Here is a 19,277-nt window from a genome sequence, read left to right on the forward strand (position 1 = left end):
CAAGCAATAAACCACATCTCTTATATTCTGGAAGAAAATACAATGACCACCTCGCAAATCTCTCATTGTCTACAGAGAAAGTTACTGCATTCAAATCCCACTTTCCTAAACCAAGAAACCTAGCCCTCTACAGTGCTTTGTGTACTTCTTAGGCAAATATTGTCTAAAACGGAACTGAGTATGTTAATCAATGTAACAGGTTTCAATATTATTTTTTAAAAGAGAGGAAACAATATCTTCAACTTTTTATTGTCCTTAAAATGATTGCTCACATTGTTTCACAAGTAGGGGAAGAAAATACAATGACCATTTAGATAAGAAATGCATAATCCAAGAACACCTTTCTTCAAACCAGTGGGGCACTGCCACTGGCAATGAGAATGTTGTTGCTTGAAATAATCATATATTCTTCCATAATTTAATATGCAACTGAGACATTATGTTAAAAATATCAAGGAGGAAGCCTATCAAATGCTAAGTGATTACAGAAATACTGATGGAATAAATGTATTCAGAAATAGGGTAATCTACGGGATGAAGGTTAACGCAAAGGTCAGCAGCCCAAAGAACAAAGGCTCTGCCTTTCCTGACTCTGGGATACTTGAGAAGCAATTTCAAACCTCTCCACTGCTCTGGCACAAGCACAACCAGTGTGGCAAGCCATAGTTCCTAGTTGCTTCTTACTGATGCTCCAAGGCTAAATGAGATAAAATTTATGTGCTGTGCTTTAAGCTCCACTGAGGAAAGGCACTGAATAAACTTAAGGATAATTTACGAATCCTGAGCTTGCAGTAATCACTTCCAAGTCCATCTCATAAAAGGAAAAAAAAAATGGAAATAGGAGGCCAATGCTATGTGGTTGGTAAAAAGCTCAGGAAACTTTGCGCAATGATGATAAGCCCAAACAAGATCATTTTATATACATAAGACCCTTGACTAATCCAGGAGACTTTCCCCAAAAAAACTAATTCCTTCCATTGCCCAGACGATAGTTCACTGGCAGAGCATCTGGTATATGAATCAGAGAAGTTTGGTCTGGCAGTCCTAGTCTGAGATCCAATATCTAATTTCCTTTTAATTTAGCATAATTATTTTTGTAAAACTTTATGGCCCTACTCCAGTGGATGTGCTTGGCAAGGACTGCCAAAATCCTGTGTTCTCTTCAGAGTCACATTCTTAGGCCAGCTTCTCCCCACTTTTTCTCTCTCCCTTCCAGTTGCATTTTACCTTCCTCCCTCTACCACTTAATCAGTGTCTGATTCTTTTATGCTAATCTGTATTGAAGAGAAGGGACAATAAGAATGTACTCTGAAAATTTAAACATGAGCATGTATTTGGAAATTCAATCTACTAGAATATTGTTCCAGTTAGTAGTGATGATTTGGGCTTCTGTGAGTTTGTTGTAATAACAGCCATCCTATCTACAGCTTTCAGTATAGTTGAGTTACATCAGGTAAAGTTAGTCAGGACAAAGTAGCCACATCATTCAGAAACTGTGAGGGCCCCAACTGTTCACCAACCAGTTTTCCTAAACCATTAAGTGACTGAACGAGTCCCATTTCCAAACTCATAATTCTATGCTTTTATCAAACACTTTCTCTGACCTGCAGGAATGTGTTTATTTGGAATTTAAAAAGAGAAATCTAGAAGGAAAATGCTATTCATGTAAGCCTTAAAAATCTCAGCTGATTTTAAATGTCCAGATACAGGAAAAAAACAAGGAGAATCTTCTAAGTCTAAACCAAATCAGAATGATTCCTCTGGAGAAAAGACACAGTAACTGCTTGTTTTCAAAATACAAAGTAAGGTCACATTAAGCCATGGTTAAGGAGGAAAAGGTAGCCGCTCTTCAGGAGTCTGTCTATTCAGAGAGCGGGAAGTCAAGGGGAAAATCACTCTCCTCTGACTAACGCAGTGGAATTGTTTTCCTCATGATGGTGCCCCTGCATTTTTCTCCCTTCTTAAGTTCCCATGGTTACAAAAGGACATGGCACACACTTTTATATATATATATATATATATTTTTTAAATGACAAATCCCAGGGATGTAAAGTGGCTTCCTCTGGTTAGCCTGAATTTGTCATTTTGCTTCCGAGATTTTCCTATTGGCCTACTTAACCTAGAACCACATGTACAAGGAATAATGTGAAGGGGGGATGGCTATTTTAAGAAACCGAAAATGCCAGGTAACCACTTTAAGGCCATTACAATTTTATCCTACACACACGCTGAACACACACTTGAAAAGTGTGAGAGCTTGAAAAGACAGAGCTCTGAGGATCAAAAACGTAATACTGCTCTTTCTTACAGACTCTTTAGAAGAAGACTTGAAGAGTAAAAATTATGTTTCTTTAGACTATGAAGGTAATTTTCAATTCAATCAACAGATTCTAAAATGTCTTTAATCAAGAAATTTTTCAAAAAGGTTCTTTAAAAGAGAGGTAACTTTAACTGAGCCACTTTGCGCCCTCCTCAGTGTGGGGTTTGTCTCTTTGCACTAAAGGAGAAGGAAAGCCATACATTCCTAAAGGGGAATCAGAAAATCATTTTCTCGATGCCTACTCATTTCAGAAACAGGAGAATGCACATATATGAGGATAACAAGACAATCAGGAACTGGACTGAAGAGAAGTATCCAGCAGATGACATAATCTCCAAGGTTTGGGCAGACTAGATCAAATTTTGGAGATGTCATTTCTTAGTGTCCCCACTGTTGCGTGACTAGGTGTTTTGGCTTCTTCTGGGACTTACAGATACAACCTTGTCTTTCTATTTGACGAACTCAAACCTTTACCAAGCAGCCTTTCTGCCAGCTTTGCTCATGCTGACTTGAACAGGGCAATAAGCTACACCAGATACAAGCTGTGAGGCACGTTTTCATGCCAACAGACTCCAAAGCTGAAGGCAAGAACTTCATCAAATATTGTAAAATGAGAATTCAACATATTTCTAATCTAACTACCTTAGAGTTAATCAACGCTATGTAATGACGATGTGTGAAATCTCACAGTGCGCTCCACAGTGCAGAAAGACCTCCCAGGTATCCTCGCACATGTCCACATCACTGAGGGTTGCAAGTGTAATAGGCTGAATTTTCTTCTGGATACGTTCTACTTAGGGCCCCTGCAAAGCTGTAGATTAAAATGATATGGACCACTTAGCTGTGGCTTACACACTAAAATGGACAACAGCAACAATTCAGCAGACAGCATTTTAACAAAAGCAGCCTAGGGACTTATTTTTGTTGGTTTGGTTTTCTATAGAAACATACTTGATTCGATTTTTTGCATTCCATTTTTTTAAGCCTTACAACTCTGAATAGATACTGTTTAGATCTAAGCAATACCCAAGTAATGAAGATGCATCAAAAATAAACCACCTCAGGGGAACACAGGCCTAAAGCAGTAGGTGATGAGCACTGCACAACTCTCTCAGGATGGCATAAACCAACAGTCCAGCTACCAGAGTCGGCAGGAGTCCGTGCCTCTGTTCATCGTGGAATTGGATGGACAGTTAAAAGCCTTCTGGAATTCTTCAAAGTTGCTAACTGCACCATTGACCCTGAAAAAGATATGTCAAAGTCCATGTCATTTAATTCTTACAAATCAACAGGTTCTGGATAAAACTGTATCATTATATTGCTTGATATGATGTTGCATTCATTTAATCTGTTTACAGGGAGATAACTGAAGCCCAAAATGGTTAAGTAAATTTCCAAAGAAATTAACAGAGCCGAGACTAGAACCAGACAAATGCTATTAATCTTCCAAATATCTTCAAATTTCTATAAACTGTAGGATCTACAATTCCTATAAATTGTATATAGGGTCGTACATTCCTATAAATTCACAAATTCCTACAAACTAGAAGATTTACCAATACTTAGCTTTTCTAACTATTTTTTAATTTAGCTTTTTAAGGAAGATATAACTGATAGAGAGTATACGCATTTAAAATGTAAAGCTCATTTAGTTCACATGAATACACCCATGTTACTACCACCCAGATCAAGACATGGGATATTTCCAGCACCTAGAAGGCTCCCTTGTGTGCCCTAACAGTAGCACCTCCAAGCATAACTACTAGTCTGACCATAGATTAGTTCTGCCTGTTTTTTAACTTCACATGAGTGGACCACATAGTATGCACTCTTTTGCCTCTGACTTCTTTCATTCAGTATTATGTCTGTCAAGATTCATCCATGTTGTTGCTATCTTTAAATTACCTTTTTTAAAAAAACATTTTATTTATTTGGCTGCTCAGGGTCTTAGTTACAGCACACGGGATCTTCACTGTTGCGTGCAGGATCTTTAGTTGTGGCATGCGGGATCTTTAGTTGTCGCACGCGAACTCTTAGCTGCAGCATGTGGGATCTAGTTCCCTGACCAGGGATCAAACCCGGGCCCCCTGCATTGGGAGCACAGAGTCTTAGCCACTGGACCACCGGGGAAGTCCCTAAATTATCTTTAAAGAACTCTTTCAATCTACAAAAACACTTTTTATAAACTCCTATTATGTTTGAAGGCTCATATTTACCTAGAATTTGGTTTATGCAACCGTAAACTAATGAACGGTGTCTAGCTGTTATTGATGAGTAATGCTTTACTGGAGTTAGCTCCAAAATCTGGTGTTCTTGCAAGTTCCCTGACTGCAGTAAAGACTGCGGATTCCTACTCAGCACTTTGATTCTAACTGCCTTTTGGAAGTGGTATTTCCATTGTGTGATTTCTGCTGCACTCAAAATCTACAGTTACCGCAGAGATCACTAACAAGCCAGGAAAAAACCTCCCCCCTCATCTATTTCTTACTCGACTGCATGTTCAAAAGGCTGACTAGAGACAGCATTCTCGGCCACTGACTGTTTCTTCCCTAATGACTTTGTTCCCTATGGGCATTTGAATGAATATAATGGCCTGTATCCCCGAATCCCCATAACCTCTTGTGTTTTAGCTGGGATGTATGGGGAGGGATGCAGGTTTCATAGTATGATTCACCCTGGGAAAGTGTTAAGGATAGAATTTAGCTGACAGTCAGTAAGTATACTCTGCAAATTATCAGCTAAAATCCAACATTACAGGCAACTAGTTAGTAAAAGGAAATTAGTTTTCAAAAACTTATCTGTTGAGTAATTAATCCACTGTGTGGTTTCATCTGCACCATTTGTCAGTGGAATCAAATTTTAGTCCATTAGAGACTGCCAGCATTCTTGACAGTTTAGCCCAGCGGGGGAGAATTTCTAACACAATGATTAGATTTTTATGCTATTGGGTAATTTATAGTCAATTTCTGAAGCATTTCTAAGGCAAGGCTTTGGGAATAAGACTTTAAAACAGGAGAAATTTTAGATGACTTTCCTGCAATATGCTAATGGATTCGTTTAAACATTAAATATAAAGATATCCAGATGTAATATGTTCTAAGTAAAGAACAAATAAATACAAATTATTACGGTTTCTTGCATTTACTATTATAACTGTGTCCCCTACTATAGAAAATTTCCCTCAAACTATGCTAGAAACCTAGCATGGGTTAAGTAATATTAATCTTAATTTTATTTTTACTTAATATTTTATACATTCTGACAATTAAATAAGATTGTAATTCATAATTCTTTTCCCTTCATATATAAGCAATTGTTTCAAAATATGACTCAAACTAAAAGCCAAAATATAGAGCTTTTGCCTCCAGATATGAATTACAATAGCTAAATATCACTATATATCCTCCTTGGTGTTCAGAGCTATTCAGAAAGTGGGCACTTATTCATGTCTGTTGGTTGGCTGTATGAAAGAACAAGAGGCATTAAATAGGATATTCTACAACACAAATTAACCCAGAGCTCTAGGTGTTTTAAGCCACAGAGCATAAGATCTCATCCTTATCTAAGAAAAGAGACTTTTGGCCCATGTTTCTAAAAGGTAGGCAGTTGGATACATCAAACATGCCAGTTTACCGAGCACCTGTGGTGTGCTCAGGGCACCCATGGATTGCTGCCTTTCAAAAATTGGAAGATAATAAATGGGAATTAATACTAAAGCTATGATTTGGATTCTAAATTACCTTTGGAGTCTTGTACAATCTCATAGATCTCTTGATACTAGAGGTGTGTACAAAAGCCTACTACTGAAATTTAGGTGAGAGAATGCTAACTAAACCAGCTTCCTACTAATTAAAGAAAAGATGCTTAGTTTCTGTTTGGCCAGATTTTTTGGGGGGGGCCGGGAAATGGAGCTATCACTGTTCACAATGCAGGCTTTGGTCAGATCACCTATTTTAGACCCCTGGGATGGCCGGGTAGGGGAGGAGATGGAGATGCGCAGTTAAAACCTAGTGTCACAAGGGCTTCCCTGGTGGTGCAGTGGTTGAGAGTCCGCCTGCCGATGCAGGGGACACGGGTTCGTGCCCCGGTCCGGGAAGATCCCACATGCCGCGGAGCGGCTGGGCCTGTGAGCCAAGGCCACTGAGCCTGTGCATCCAGAGCCTGTGCTCCGCAATGGGAGAGGCCACAACAATGAGAGGCCCATGTACCGCAAAAAAAAAAAAAAACTAGTGTCACCCATGTGCCTATTTACCTAAACTGAGGGGGGCTGTGAGCACCAACTTGGATTTGTTCTCGGGCAGCTTCTGGTCTGTAGGAATTGCACCTCACCTAGAAGAGAAAACATCCCGATAATTATGTTTCAATTACACATTTTCTACTGCCTTAACTGCTCCAAATTATACTGAAGAGTAATTTTAGACTCAACGGATGACAAGCAGTTTTAGTAGATCAGATAACACCTTCATCAGTAGTAACATCTATTCTTCCAATTCCCAGAGTAGAAAGTTTTATCATTGTGAATACTTCCAGAATTTGAGTAAATTAAGAGAGGTTTCCAAACAAATGCTTTAAATCAAGAGAACTGCATATGTGTCCAGGAATCAACCAATGTGTTCATTCAGCTAACATGCTTGGAATAGCCCTTATCAAATTTAACCACATTCGTTTGAATCAATAAAGTGAATCAATCATCCATTATTGAATATGGTCATGAGAAGTAGGTATTTTGCACCCTGGGTGCTTTGTTTGCTTCATCCTAGTTCAGGCCTTGGATAGAAGGACACTGCTCCATCTCCTTTGAAGTTAGGCATGGCTATATGACTTGCTCTGACCAATGAAATGTGAGCAGAAGTGATATATGTCACTTCCTGGCAGAAGCTTTAAAAATCTGGCAGAAGTTTTAAGAGTATTAAGAACAATTTAAGATGCTACAATTAAGGGCCAGTGCACATTTCCTCGTATTTCTTCCCTACTCCTATGGTGACCACGGAAGCACATGTGGAGATAAAGACTCCAAAACCCAGGTCCTTGAGTAGTAACTACGAGCAGAGCCCCAGTGCTGACCCATGCTGGACATGGAACATGGACAAGAAAAAAACCTTTCCTTGCACTGTCTGTTCATGTACCCTCACCTACTTAATCCTGATTTGAACTGTGTCTTGAAATATGATATAGCTTGACGTATGAATAGGACTAGGAAACATGAATATGATGGGGGGAATTCCAGGTGGAGGAGAAAATGGAAACAAAGACATATCTGAGAGAAGAAAAAGCAAGACAGTCAGCTTGGCTGGACTGTGTGGTGCATAGTGGGCAGCAATGGGAGACCAGGGGAGGGTGAGGATAGGGCCAGATTTCTGAAGTCCTGAGCAAGAGGCTACAGTGTTTAGACTATATTTAAACATTGGTTTTGAGCACAAAGGTGATAAAAAATATATATTTTTAAAAGATTTATCTGGCAGGGGTATTTTAAAAGATTTATCTGGCAGTAGTTTGAAGATTATTTATGGGCCCCAGGAAGGTTCCCAATGAATGTCTACTAAATAAGTAGCAATGAGAAGAGAGAGAAGAAGGATAAGAAGAATATCTGAGGAAAAACTGACGGGTCACAGAAACTACAGGGATACAGGAAGCAGCAAAGGTGATACAATGCTATTGCTTTATTGCTTTTGATGAAGATAAACCAACCGTCACTATGGTTCTGAATTTGACTTTGAAGATGTTTTTGTAATGGGAGTACTTAACTTCCTCAGAAGCTAGCTAAGGTGAAGTTGTTTCTCACAATTTTACCTCACTTTTTCGTATGTTATTTCCTCTTACATTCTTACATTATTATGTAGTATTGTCTTTGCTTCATATATCATTTATGAGATTTCTAAAAACACATTTTTGTTCTTACTGTTTTCCTAGTATCTTCCCAGGAGAGAAAATAATTTTACTCCTTATAAGCAGACTTATTTCAATGTATAGAAGGTTGAAAATCTCCTCAATCCGCTAGTAGGAAAAGCTCCAAGATAAATTTCTCATTAGTAATATAAAATATCTTGTCATTTTTTTCTTAATCTCTTTAAAGTAAGTCATATATAGTTTGAAATTTTATTTGGAGACATTTCAAAACTATGACTGTAACGTTGATATCAGTTAATTTACTTCATCTACTAAGATGGACCTTAAGTTAGAAAGTAAGAACCTAAATAAGAACTGACAGACCTTGTACTTTGTCCTCTAGAGTAGAGGACAGCAAACATTTTCTGTAAAGGACAGATAATAAATATTTTAGGCTTTGCAGATCGTAAGTCTCTGTTTTAACTACTCAACTCTGCCACTGTAGCACAAAAACAGCCATAGACAATGTGTAAAGTATAGAGCATGGCTGTTTTCCAATAAAACATTATTTACAAAAATAGACAGCAGGCAACATATGGCTCACGGGTTCTAGTTTGCGAATCCCCGCTCTAGAAAGTTCTAACTATATCTGTGTTCTTATTTTAGATATCTGGCCCAGTACTGACCCAAAAGAAAGTCTCCTTAATTGAACTGTGTTAATCTCAGTGTTTTCAAGCAATTTAGCTAAAAATGTCAAGTGTCTTCAATATACCCAGCCTCTTTGCTGGATGCTATGGAGATAAATAAGAAGTGTATGAAGATGTACGAGCTATGAAGATAAAAGTAAAAGTCTTTTACATTTTGATGACAATTAAGTATTCAACTGCATGGTAATGAAGATAAATGCAAAGGAGTTGGAGATTTCTTTTTAACGAGAACTGGAGTCCTTGGGGAAGTTTGTGGAAGATGCGGAGGAGGTGGAACTTGACATGGATCCTGAAGGTAAAGATGGAACTGAATAATCTGAGGGGGAGGAGTACAAAGGGGGTCGTCACTTTGTAGAAGGAAAATCAAAAGCAAAACCACAGACGCAATAATGAACAGAACATTGTGCGGTGGAAGTGAGGACACCTGCCGGCTAAGTGTGAGTCTGGTGGAGCTATGGGAATTTAGAGTAGGTTGGGTAGAGTTGGATAAGACTGAGGAGAACTTTGAAAGGTGTTCGGTCTCAATGTGGTGGGCACTTGGGAGCCACTGCAGTTCTTTCGGCAGGTCAGTAATGAAATAAAATGCTATTTCAGTGGCATGTAAGACAGACAGTGGTAGAAAGACGCCGAGGTCAGGAAAACATGCCATAAGGCTGTTGGGATAATCCAGAGTAGACGAGATCGAGGCTGACAGTCTATAGATGACGAAATAGGGTAATGGGGAGAAAGGGAGGCTGAATCTGAAGAGCAGTTAAAAGGATGAAACATCAGTTTTTGGGACACATGTCATAAAAATGAGGACAGGTAAATCAAATAAGACCTAAGAATCCAGGTTTCTTAACCAGGAAGACCCAAAGACTGAGGGTGAGGGTGTGTTGATAGAAGTGAGAAAACTAAAAAGGAAAGTCACTTTGTTGTTGACTCCACTTTTGCTGATGTCAGGTTGATAAATGATCATTTATTTAGTGTTGTCATGTCAGCTTTAAGAAATAAAGACCCCAGACAGATGAGAATTCTTTAGCCAGAGTCAACCGAAGAAGACGTGGAAATGAATGAGCTTACTGAGGAGTGAACGAAAAGAGGAACAGAAAGCTGTACTGATGAAAACTTTTGCCCAGTTTTGAGCATACAGATACAGATTTGCCCACTGTGAGGCCATGCATCAGAACCGTCATCAACCCACCCCAGACTTGTTTGAAAATGAGGCTACATATTGTGACATAAACCAGTGCAATAACCGAATAACAAAGAACAACTGGCACTTGGCTCACTGGCCAGATACTCGAACTCAGAATTGTACCTTATTTAGGGCACATCTTTCAATTTCTGCTCAGAGAGCCCATTAAACTCACAAAAGGGTGACATGACTCTCCTTGCCTTTGTTGTTGTTGTTTTCAGCTCTAGTTGTCTTCACATGTTCATTTGGCAGTTGGGAACATAGCCTTGAGGGTCCCCCACAGGTTGAGAGTGGTGGGGTATAGTCAGCAAATGAGGTGAAGGAGGAGAAATGCAGGAAACCACAGGGCCAAGAAAGCCAAAGAACAAGTCACTAGAAATGGTTACAAATAGTATCAAATACATTAAGAAGTCAGGATATACTAAAAATCAAGTGAGTTACCACAAGGCTGGTAACCCACTTGATAAAAATACCAATAAACCTTGATTCAGTCAGTTAATTAATTATGTCCCATAGAACATAAAGGTGATATTTGTCCAGAAGATAAGCAGCAAGATAAGACTGCAGCTGAAATCAAAGTTATGCCATTAAACTTTGGTGCCAAACCTTTGATCTAGGGAGCAAACCAAAGCCCCGCATCTCATCTTTGATGCCCCTTCCTTGGTCTTACTCACTTGAGCATAACTCAGGAAGAAAAGCTGGCTGTTGGTGAATTCAATGCCGGGTAGGAGAGGCTCCTCAACCCCCTGCCTCTTGTCATTTATCCATTTCCTGTAAGCCTGGGGAGAGAAGTAGAAGAGATGATCTGCTGCAATAATGGCTTTTCTCTTTTCTCAGCCAGTGCAGAGATATTAAATATATCCTCCACCATGTGCAAAATGTAGCCTATCAAGTTTTCCTTTAAGAAAACAAACACCTGGAAATGCAAGTCAACGTTGTATTGCTTAACAGTGAAGCAGGTTCACCTGCAAAAAGACCTTTCACTCAATAGATATCAAAGCAGCTGGGCCAAAGTGGGCACATGTTAAATAATGCCCCCTTCCCCCAAAAAGCTTTTCTTTGTATTCCTACCAGGGAACAAACAAATCTAACACAATGGCAAGCCATATGGAAATAAATTTGGGGGCCAATCTATGGGCAATTTTTTTAAATTTTGCCAGGTAAGAGGGAAAACTATAATCTTCAATCATCATCATTTTATAAAATAAAGTATATTTTAACTAGAATAGAGGAAAGATATAACCTCAAAATAACAGCTTGGTCTTTACACTGAATGCATTTAGCTTTATGAATATCTTTCTACATCACCCTCTTATCTTGCTGCTTATGTGTCTTGTTTAACCATGGACCAGTGGATGATGAAAACATTATTATGGACTCTTACCTGGCCCACTATATGAGAACCCCTAGCCTCTGACCGTAATTTAGAAGTTTGGTATTTTAAGAGAAAATTATAAGGAGGGCTACAGAGACTGTACTCAAGAAAACGCCTATGAACCTAGCCCTGAGATTTCTGTAGCATGTTTTAATATTACACTGAATGTACCTTCTGAAAACTATCCTTTAAATACATGATTCTTAATAACAAATATTACTTTTAGGGTGACTTTACTCCCCAAAAAGGAAAAAGAAAGAAATGCAGCCCTATTCATATAATAGAATGTAATAGAGTCAATGGGGAAATATAATTCAATTTACAGAAATTCACAGAATTTACAGAACTCTAACTCCTCAAGAAAATGTCTGTGGTGTAAATTGAGGTGCACCCGTATGGTATTTTATAGTTTAATTTTTAAAATCACAGCAAATGTTGCAGTGCGTACCCTAAAAGCTTGTCGCAGACCTCCATTATCGGCAATATTTTCTCCCAGGGTCCTCTTCCCCTTTACCTAACAAAAAGAAAAAAAGAGTGTTTGACAGCCAACTGTCATTCAGCAAGAGGCATAAATATGATAGCAAGAGAAAGTGCCATATTTTAAAGAGAAAATTGCATTCAATAAATCAGAGGTAGCCACAACACATTGTGAGATGGCACGCTGACCCCGGCAAGGCGCTCCTGAACGTAACTTCTGTTTTATCACCCACCTCCCTATTCTCACCAATTTAGCCAGCTCCAATAAAATGTTAACATATGCTGAGTGACTCTGGTTACGTGGGGAAAAAATAGCAACGTACAGATTACTTTCTCTGATTAACTCACCTAATTTGAGTATTCTTTTCAGTGTGCTTTATGTTTCCAAATATCTACCATCCACACAGGAGCAAGGCTTTAAGACCAACCATTACCATTTTACCTTCAGCAAATTCCATGAAAAATTAAAAAGAGGATAGTTCTCATGGGGAACAAAAATCCAATAGAAGTAGTGCAGACCACAAGGCCAAGGTTTGCAATATGTATGACAACCGGCCGAGCACAGTGAAGAAATTCTACCAAACATTTGAAGATTGTTTCTAAAACCCTTAAATAGGCTAGGACAAAAAAAAATTCTAAACCAAGATGGCCCACAAGCCAAAATCCAACCTCCTGCGTGTTTTTCTACAGGCTGCAAGGTGAGCCTGGATTTAACATTTTTCAACAATTGGGGAGCAAATAGAAAGAAGGATAATATCTTGTTGCATGTGAAAATTATACAAAGTTCAAATTTCAGTGTCCATAATTCAAGTTTTATTGGAACACAGGCACATTCATTCAAATACGTATTGTCTGTGGCTGTTTCCTTCCTACAGTGGCAGAGTTGAGTAGGTGCAACAGAGACCTTACAACTCACAAAGCCTAAATTATTTACTACCTGGCCGTTTACAGAAAATGTTTGCCAATCCCTGCATCAGAGACAAAATAATGCCCTATAATAATAAAGATGTCTATGTCATAAAAAAATTACTGTGAAAATATTACTTTATGTGGCAAAAGTGACATTTAAAATATGATTAAGGATCCTGAGCTGGAGACATTAGCCTACATTATCCAGTTGAGTTCAATGTAATTACAAGGGTCTGTACAAATAGAGGAAAAGGAAGTTAGGAGAGTGAGTGTGTCCGAGGGATGCAACGTGAGGAGACTTGACCAGTCACTGCTGGCCTTGAAGAAGAAAGGGGCCAGGAGTCAAAGAATGTGGGCAGCCTCTAAAAGCTAGAAAAGGCAAGGAAAGAGATTCTCTCCTACAGCAGCTAGAAAGGAAAGCAGCCCTGGTGACACCTTGACGTTAGCTCACTGAGACCTCAGTCAGAAATACAGAACTGTAAAATAATAAATTTGTGTTGTTTCAAGTCACTAAGTTTGTGGTGATTTGTTATAGCAGCAACAGGAAACTAATACACATTGTTCTAAACTTTCAAGCCACAGATGCTACCAACTCTTTATTAAGCTAGCCCAATCCCCCAGGTATCAAACAATACCAATGAATAAAAACTACTCTTCAGAAAACATTAATCTCTGTAATCACCCAGGATCCTCCTAGCTTCAGTCCCCAAAAGTTAACACTCCTGCTCTACATACCTTCTTTCTTTTATTACACTCCTACGAGGTAAGTGCTATTATCACCATCCTTGCTTAACAAATGAGGAATCTAAAGCTGAGAGTGTGTCGCAGATGTCATTGGTGCTACACCAAATCCCCTTTTCTACCAGGACTGTGAACCCAGTCCTGTAACTGCTAGTGGCTCAGGAAGATTAAGCTTAGCTTAGGGGAATCCCCTCACCTTGAGCTTGCTGGGAGGTGATATCCCCACCTCTCAGTAACTGACTGATGTACAGTTAGAATAGCCCAGCCCCTTATCCTAGGCTGAACAATTCCTGTGATGCAATTCATGCTCCAGAATCCTCTATGGGATCAAACTGAGGCTAAACTTCTGAAACCAACAGGTCTTCCTTGCCACCTTACAGGTTTCTCCTGAAACTACTTCTGCAACGAACCTTTTTATCTAAGAAACCCCTATCTTGGGCTCTGCTTCTAATGGACCTGACCTAAGAGTGATTAACTGAACTGCCCATATTTCACAAGGATTCGAACCCAAGCAGTCTCTGTCCAGAGCCTTTGCTCCATAATGTTACCTTCTCAAGTCTTAACTCCTCTTGACTCTAGTGCTTCTGTTTATAAACACTCATGCTCAAATTTAATCTCCTTCCTTGTTCCCCTAAGCTTTTCTTTTAGAGGTTTGAGGACTAGCTTCACCCCTCAGGCCGCTCCCACTCTGGACCGCCTCAGTAGACCATATGGCCCTAGATTTTTTTTTCAGTATTTTTTCTTTTTCATCATTTTTTTTTTTTTTTCGGTACACAGGCCTCTCACTGCCGTGGCCTCTCCCACCACGGAGCACAGGCTCCGGACGCGCAGGCCCAGCAGCCATGGCCCACGGGCCCAGCCGCTCCGCAGCACGCGGGATCCCCCCAGACCGGGGCACAAACCCGTGCCCCCTGCATCGGCAGGCGGACCCCCAACCACTGCGCCACCAGGGAAGCCCTCATCAGTATTTTTTTTAAAGTTGAGAATTATGTTTTTGTTTTTTTAATTTATTTTATCTTTGGCTGCGTTGGGTCTTTGTAGCTGCATGCAGGCTTTTCTCTGGTTGCAGCGAGCGGGGGCTACTCTTCGTTGTGGTGCACGGGCTTCTCATTGTGGTGGCTTCTCTTGTTGCAGAGCACGGGCTCTAGGCGCGCGGGCTTCAGTAGTTGTGGCACACAGGCTCAGTAGTTGTGGCTCGTGGGCTCTAGAGCGCAGGCTCGGTAGTTGTGGCACACGGGCTTAGTTGCTCCGCGGCATGTGGGATCTTCCTGGACCAGGGCTGGAATCCGTGTCCCCTGCATTGGCAGGCAGATTCTTAACCACTGTGCCACCAGGGAAGCCCCATGGCCCTCGGTTTGCCTCTCAGGACTCAACAGCTGCTAACAGCCCGTTTCTCTGATGCTCCATTGGAGCTCCCCCCAGTCCAACTCAAATAATGGTTCAGGTACAGAGGATTGGCCTCCACAAATGGAGCCAGAAAAATAAAGCATGGCCCTTTATATCCACAAAGGAAGCCACCCCCTCTCCTTGGGGAATGAGACTGAAGCTGTTTTCTGACGGTTGAATGGATTTATGCTGAGACAGGCATGCCCTTTCTATCGTCCTTGTTGCAAAGGTACACATTTGTCAGAATTCAGTTTCAGTATCTGACACTTTGGCCAAAATGGATGTTGTAGAATAGTCTCCGCCCAATACATCACCCAGGTTTAAAATGAACTTCAAATAAGAGAACACGAGCATGATATGGGGGGAGCCGTAGTGATGTTGGAGTCATACCAATCTAAGCTCTAATGTAGATTCTACCATGGGTTTTAATCACTCTGAGCCTCAGTTTCCTCATATGTAAAACAGGCTAGTAATATGCACACCTCTCAGAACCAGTATGAGGATTAAATATGTTTCAATTAAGTGTAAAGTCTAACTCCCATGCCTGCATATAATAATCACCAGGAAATATGCATTCCCCTTCCTCCAAGAAAACTGCTCTTCTATTGTTTTTTGGTTTTTTAGCCCCTATTGTATTGTTCTCTCCTGGGATGGCATACCTATGAGTATGTCACAAAGTATTAGGAATATTAACTACAATTTATTGAGCACTTATTGCATAGCAGGCATCATGCCGGTGCTTTACATTATCTCAGTCATTTAATTCTTAAGACAAACTAACGAGTTCAAAAATAGCTGCCCATTTCACAGATGAAGACTCTGAGACACAGGAATGTTAAATAACTCGCCCAAGTTCAAAAAAAACTTACAACGTGCAACTGGTTGAACCAAAATTTGGAGCTGTGTCTGACTCTAGAATCCCTCCCCTATGCTTTTTTCTTTTTTAGAGGTACTTTGCTAGTTTCTGTAATCAAACCCATGCAGATAAGACCTTACAAACTTAATACAGTGTGTTACCCCTGTCCAAATGGAAAAATTATGTTTAATGTTTCTAGACCAATATGGCTGTTAATTTCTATACAATGCCAACCCAACACGGTACAACTGGGATAATTTCTCCAAAGTTGACAGCACAGATAAAGTTTCCAAATATTCAAATTATATATATGTGTGTATATACAGAGAGAGGTATAGATAGATAGATAGATTTATATAAAAGACCAATAGTAGTATATTATGCATCAGTAGCAGCAACAGCTTATCCAGGTTCTACGGTCATCTGAACAAAATTATAGAGACATCTAGCACATGCTATTAAAAACAAAAAGGCAAAAAACAAACCCCCAGAAAACAGCAATGTTCTGTTACTGTTGTGGTACCTGGCACCATTTTTTTTATTAGCTTCTCAATCATCATCTGGGAAGAACCCTATGCTTTTCTTGAAGCAACATATATTCTAGATGGATTTTCACAATGTGATAACCCCTGAATTGAAAACAGATACACAGAAGCGCCCCTTTTAGGTCTTCCCATGACACAGTTGTAGATATTTTTAAAATATATGGGCAGAGAAATGGCTTTCCAGGACACTGATAAAGGAGCTAGAGATACTATTCAAGGATACAGAGTCTGGTTTCTCTTCCTGGATAAGGGATGGTCTCCCTGGTGCTGTATACGCTTTCAGAACCAGGAGAACCGGCTCAGTGTTCACAAACGTTCCCTTTAAAAGTGCACAGACTGTTATCTAAATTCTTCTGGAATGGTGAAATAAACCCCAGTATAATAGACTTGAGGCATAGTGAGGTTTCAGGTGCTTTCCCAGCCCAAGTTGTCAGGATGGAGCACGTGCCTGACTAACAGACCAAGAGACTCTGGGGAAACTACGTGTAAATACACTGACCTACTCCAGTTCTGTGTGGTCCCCTGCTTCTCTTAGGTGTTGTGCCCTTGACTAGATGAATTAGGAGGACACAGTTTGCATGTGCGTTTTAGAGGAAGATCTTCATGCAGATCCATACCTATCAACAATTCTTCATTATTGGTCGCACTGTCAAACACAGTGAGAGAAATCTGTGTCTTGTAACTATGAAAGCAGGGACAGAAAATACAATGGAAAACTACAAGAAAAAACGAATAGTGGGGGAAGGGAATGAAAGATAACCTGATCAAACCAGCAAAATAAGAAAAGAAAAAAGAAGTAAAAACAATGTACAGGAGATAAACTATAAAATCGTATTTCAAAACCGAAAACAAATACCAAACAGATGGGAAGGCATACCACGTTCTTGAACAAGAAGACTATGACAAAAATGTCATTCCATACATTTAATGCGATTTAACTTAGAATCTCAATGGGATTCTCTTGGGGAGTGGGTGGAGAATGGGCAAAATGATCTTGGAGTGTATACAGAAGTATATTTGCCTGAGAATGGCCAAGTATATAAAAGAAGAACAGTGAGGCAGCGCTTGCATTGGCAGATACCAGAAAAATCCATAGAGCCATAGTAATAACACATTGGTATAGAAATCAACAAATAGATCAGTGGAATAGAATATAGAATCCAGAAATTTATCTCAGTATATATGAGATTCTAATATTTGACAAACATTCAATTAAGAAAAAAACGTCTTTTAGTCACTGATGCTGGATCAATTGACTATCCTCTTGGAAGAAGATAAAAGTGAACTCTCGTATTGAACTCCACAGCGAAATAAGTTTCACACGCTTCAATATTTAAATGTAAAATAACAAAACAGTAAAAACCTTCCCAGAAAAGCTAGGAGACTACACATATGATATAGAATGGAAATGCAGAAACAATTTTTTAAGAGAGATAGGTATCTTTGACTATATGGAAATATTTAAATTTCGTTTGTCAAAAGATACCATATACAAAGTACAATGGATGAGAAATATATTGAGGAGAAAATAGTATAATATGAATGACAAATAAAAATTTTAACATCTATAATATTTTGTAAGGTCTCATAAACTGACAAGTAAATAACTCAATACATAAATGCTCCTCCATCCATCACTGGTGGGAATATGAAATATTATAACTTCTTAATAACATTAGGAATCTATCCTCTACAGAAAAAAAGAATATATACCTAATAAGAGTATTTAGTGCAGCAGCATTTATTGTGGAGAAATAACTGGAGACACAGTGTAACCCTCAACAAGACATTAGTCATCTGTGTTAGAGTACATTCACACCGTGGACTTTCAGGCAGCCACTGAAAACAGTGAAGTAAAAGCACGTGCGTGCACACACACGTGCGTGTGTATGTATGTGTGTAACTCTACATGAGCATGGGAAAAAGTATATCAGGGTTATTGAGATGGATTACAGGTGGAGAAGATAAAAGTGATGAGAGGGAAAGGGGAAGGAGGTAGAGGTGAAGACAAAAAAGGAAAGGAACAACATTCCATACAGAAAAGCATGTATAGAATTACATTCGTGCCTTTATAGGAATGTATATATATATAATAGAAAATCAGCATTTTAAAAGTCATTTCTTTTGTTCAAAATTCTTTATCTAAGAACTCTTAACCAATTCAGAGTCATTAATTCAAATGAGTGACGTTTTATCTCAGTGAATTAAACCTAAGCAGTAGTTTGGGAGGAAATCTTTTTAATGGTATACAGTGTAGATTTGTGAGAATTTTATTGTTTATCTTTGCTACAGCTTTTCTGTACTAATCTGAATCTAGGAGAACAGACTAATGTTTAGGCCTGTGATTTTGAAACTTTAGCTTATATCAGAATCACCTGAGGGCTTATGAAAAGACAGACTGCCAGACCCCACGCTCCCACCCACCCCCCGCTCCCCACTCCCCACCCCCGAGATTCTCAGTCAGTAGGTCTGGATTAAGACTAAAGAATTTACATCCCTGACAAGTTCCCCAGGGAGGCTGATGCTGTTGGCCTGGGAACCGCACTTTGAGAACCGATGGTCTAAAGCAAGCTAGTGTCTTCGTGAGGAAGAAGGACTCACAAGATGCCCCCTTCGCCACAGCTGTACTCACGTGTAAGCCAGCTTTCTTCCAATAATAGTTGCTATACTGGCTAATCATGCACTTTGTTTTTTCCTTAAACTTTTCTTCTGAGTCAACAGACCACCAAGGGTCCAGGTTTCCATTTTTATCATATTTTCTACCTGGCAAAAAGCAAAGTTAAAAGATACTCGTATTATTTATGGAAACAAATTCATTTCTTCATCTTCCCTTTCCCTCACTTCAACAAGCCTTGAAAAGACAGTTCCAGCAGCAGGGAGCACTCCTGGAAGCAGTTCCTGCCTTCTCTCCAGTGTCACACGTTAATTGTAAAAAGCAAGGAAAGGAGAAAGAGGTCT

General features: G+C 39.5%; 1 protein-coding gene across 1 annotated transcript in view; it reads right to left on the reverse strand.

Annotated features, from left to right (window-relative positions):
* Positions 1–264: 264 nt before the first annotated feature.
* PHEX (phosphate regulating endopeptidase X-linked) overlaps positions 265–19,277 on the reverse strand; it is a 201,450-nt gene continuing 182,437 nt past the window's right edge. The window contains exons 18-22 of the mRNA XM_030843712.2: positions 18,952–19,082; positions 11,854–11,919; positions 10,705–10,809; positions 6,573–6,649; positions 265–3,561 (exon numbers count right to left, since the gene is read on the reverse strand). Of these exons, the coding sequence (XP_030699572.1) occupies positions 3,459–3,561; positions 6,573–6,649; positions 10,705–10,809; positions 11,854–11,919; positions 18,952–19,082 (482 nt within the window). The 3' untranslated portion in view covers positions 265–3,458. The remainder of the gene's footprint in view (positions 3,562–6,572; positions 6,650–10,704; positions 10,810–11,853; positions 11,920–18,951; positions 19,083–19,277) is intronic.

Source organism: Globicephala melas, chromosome X (genome assembly GCF_963455315.2).
Source record: "Globicephala melas chromosome X, mGloMel1.2, whole genome shotgun sequence".
NCBI classification, from domain to species: domain Eukaryota; kingdom Metazoa; phylum Chordata; class Mammalia; order Artiodactyla; family Delphinidae; genus Globicephala; species Globicephala melas.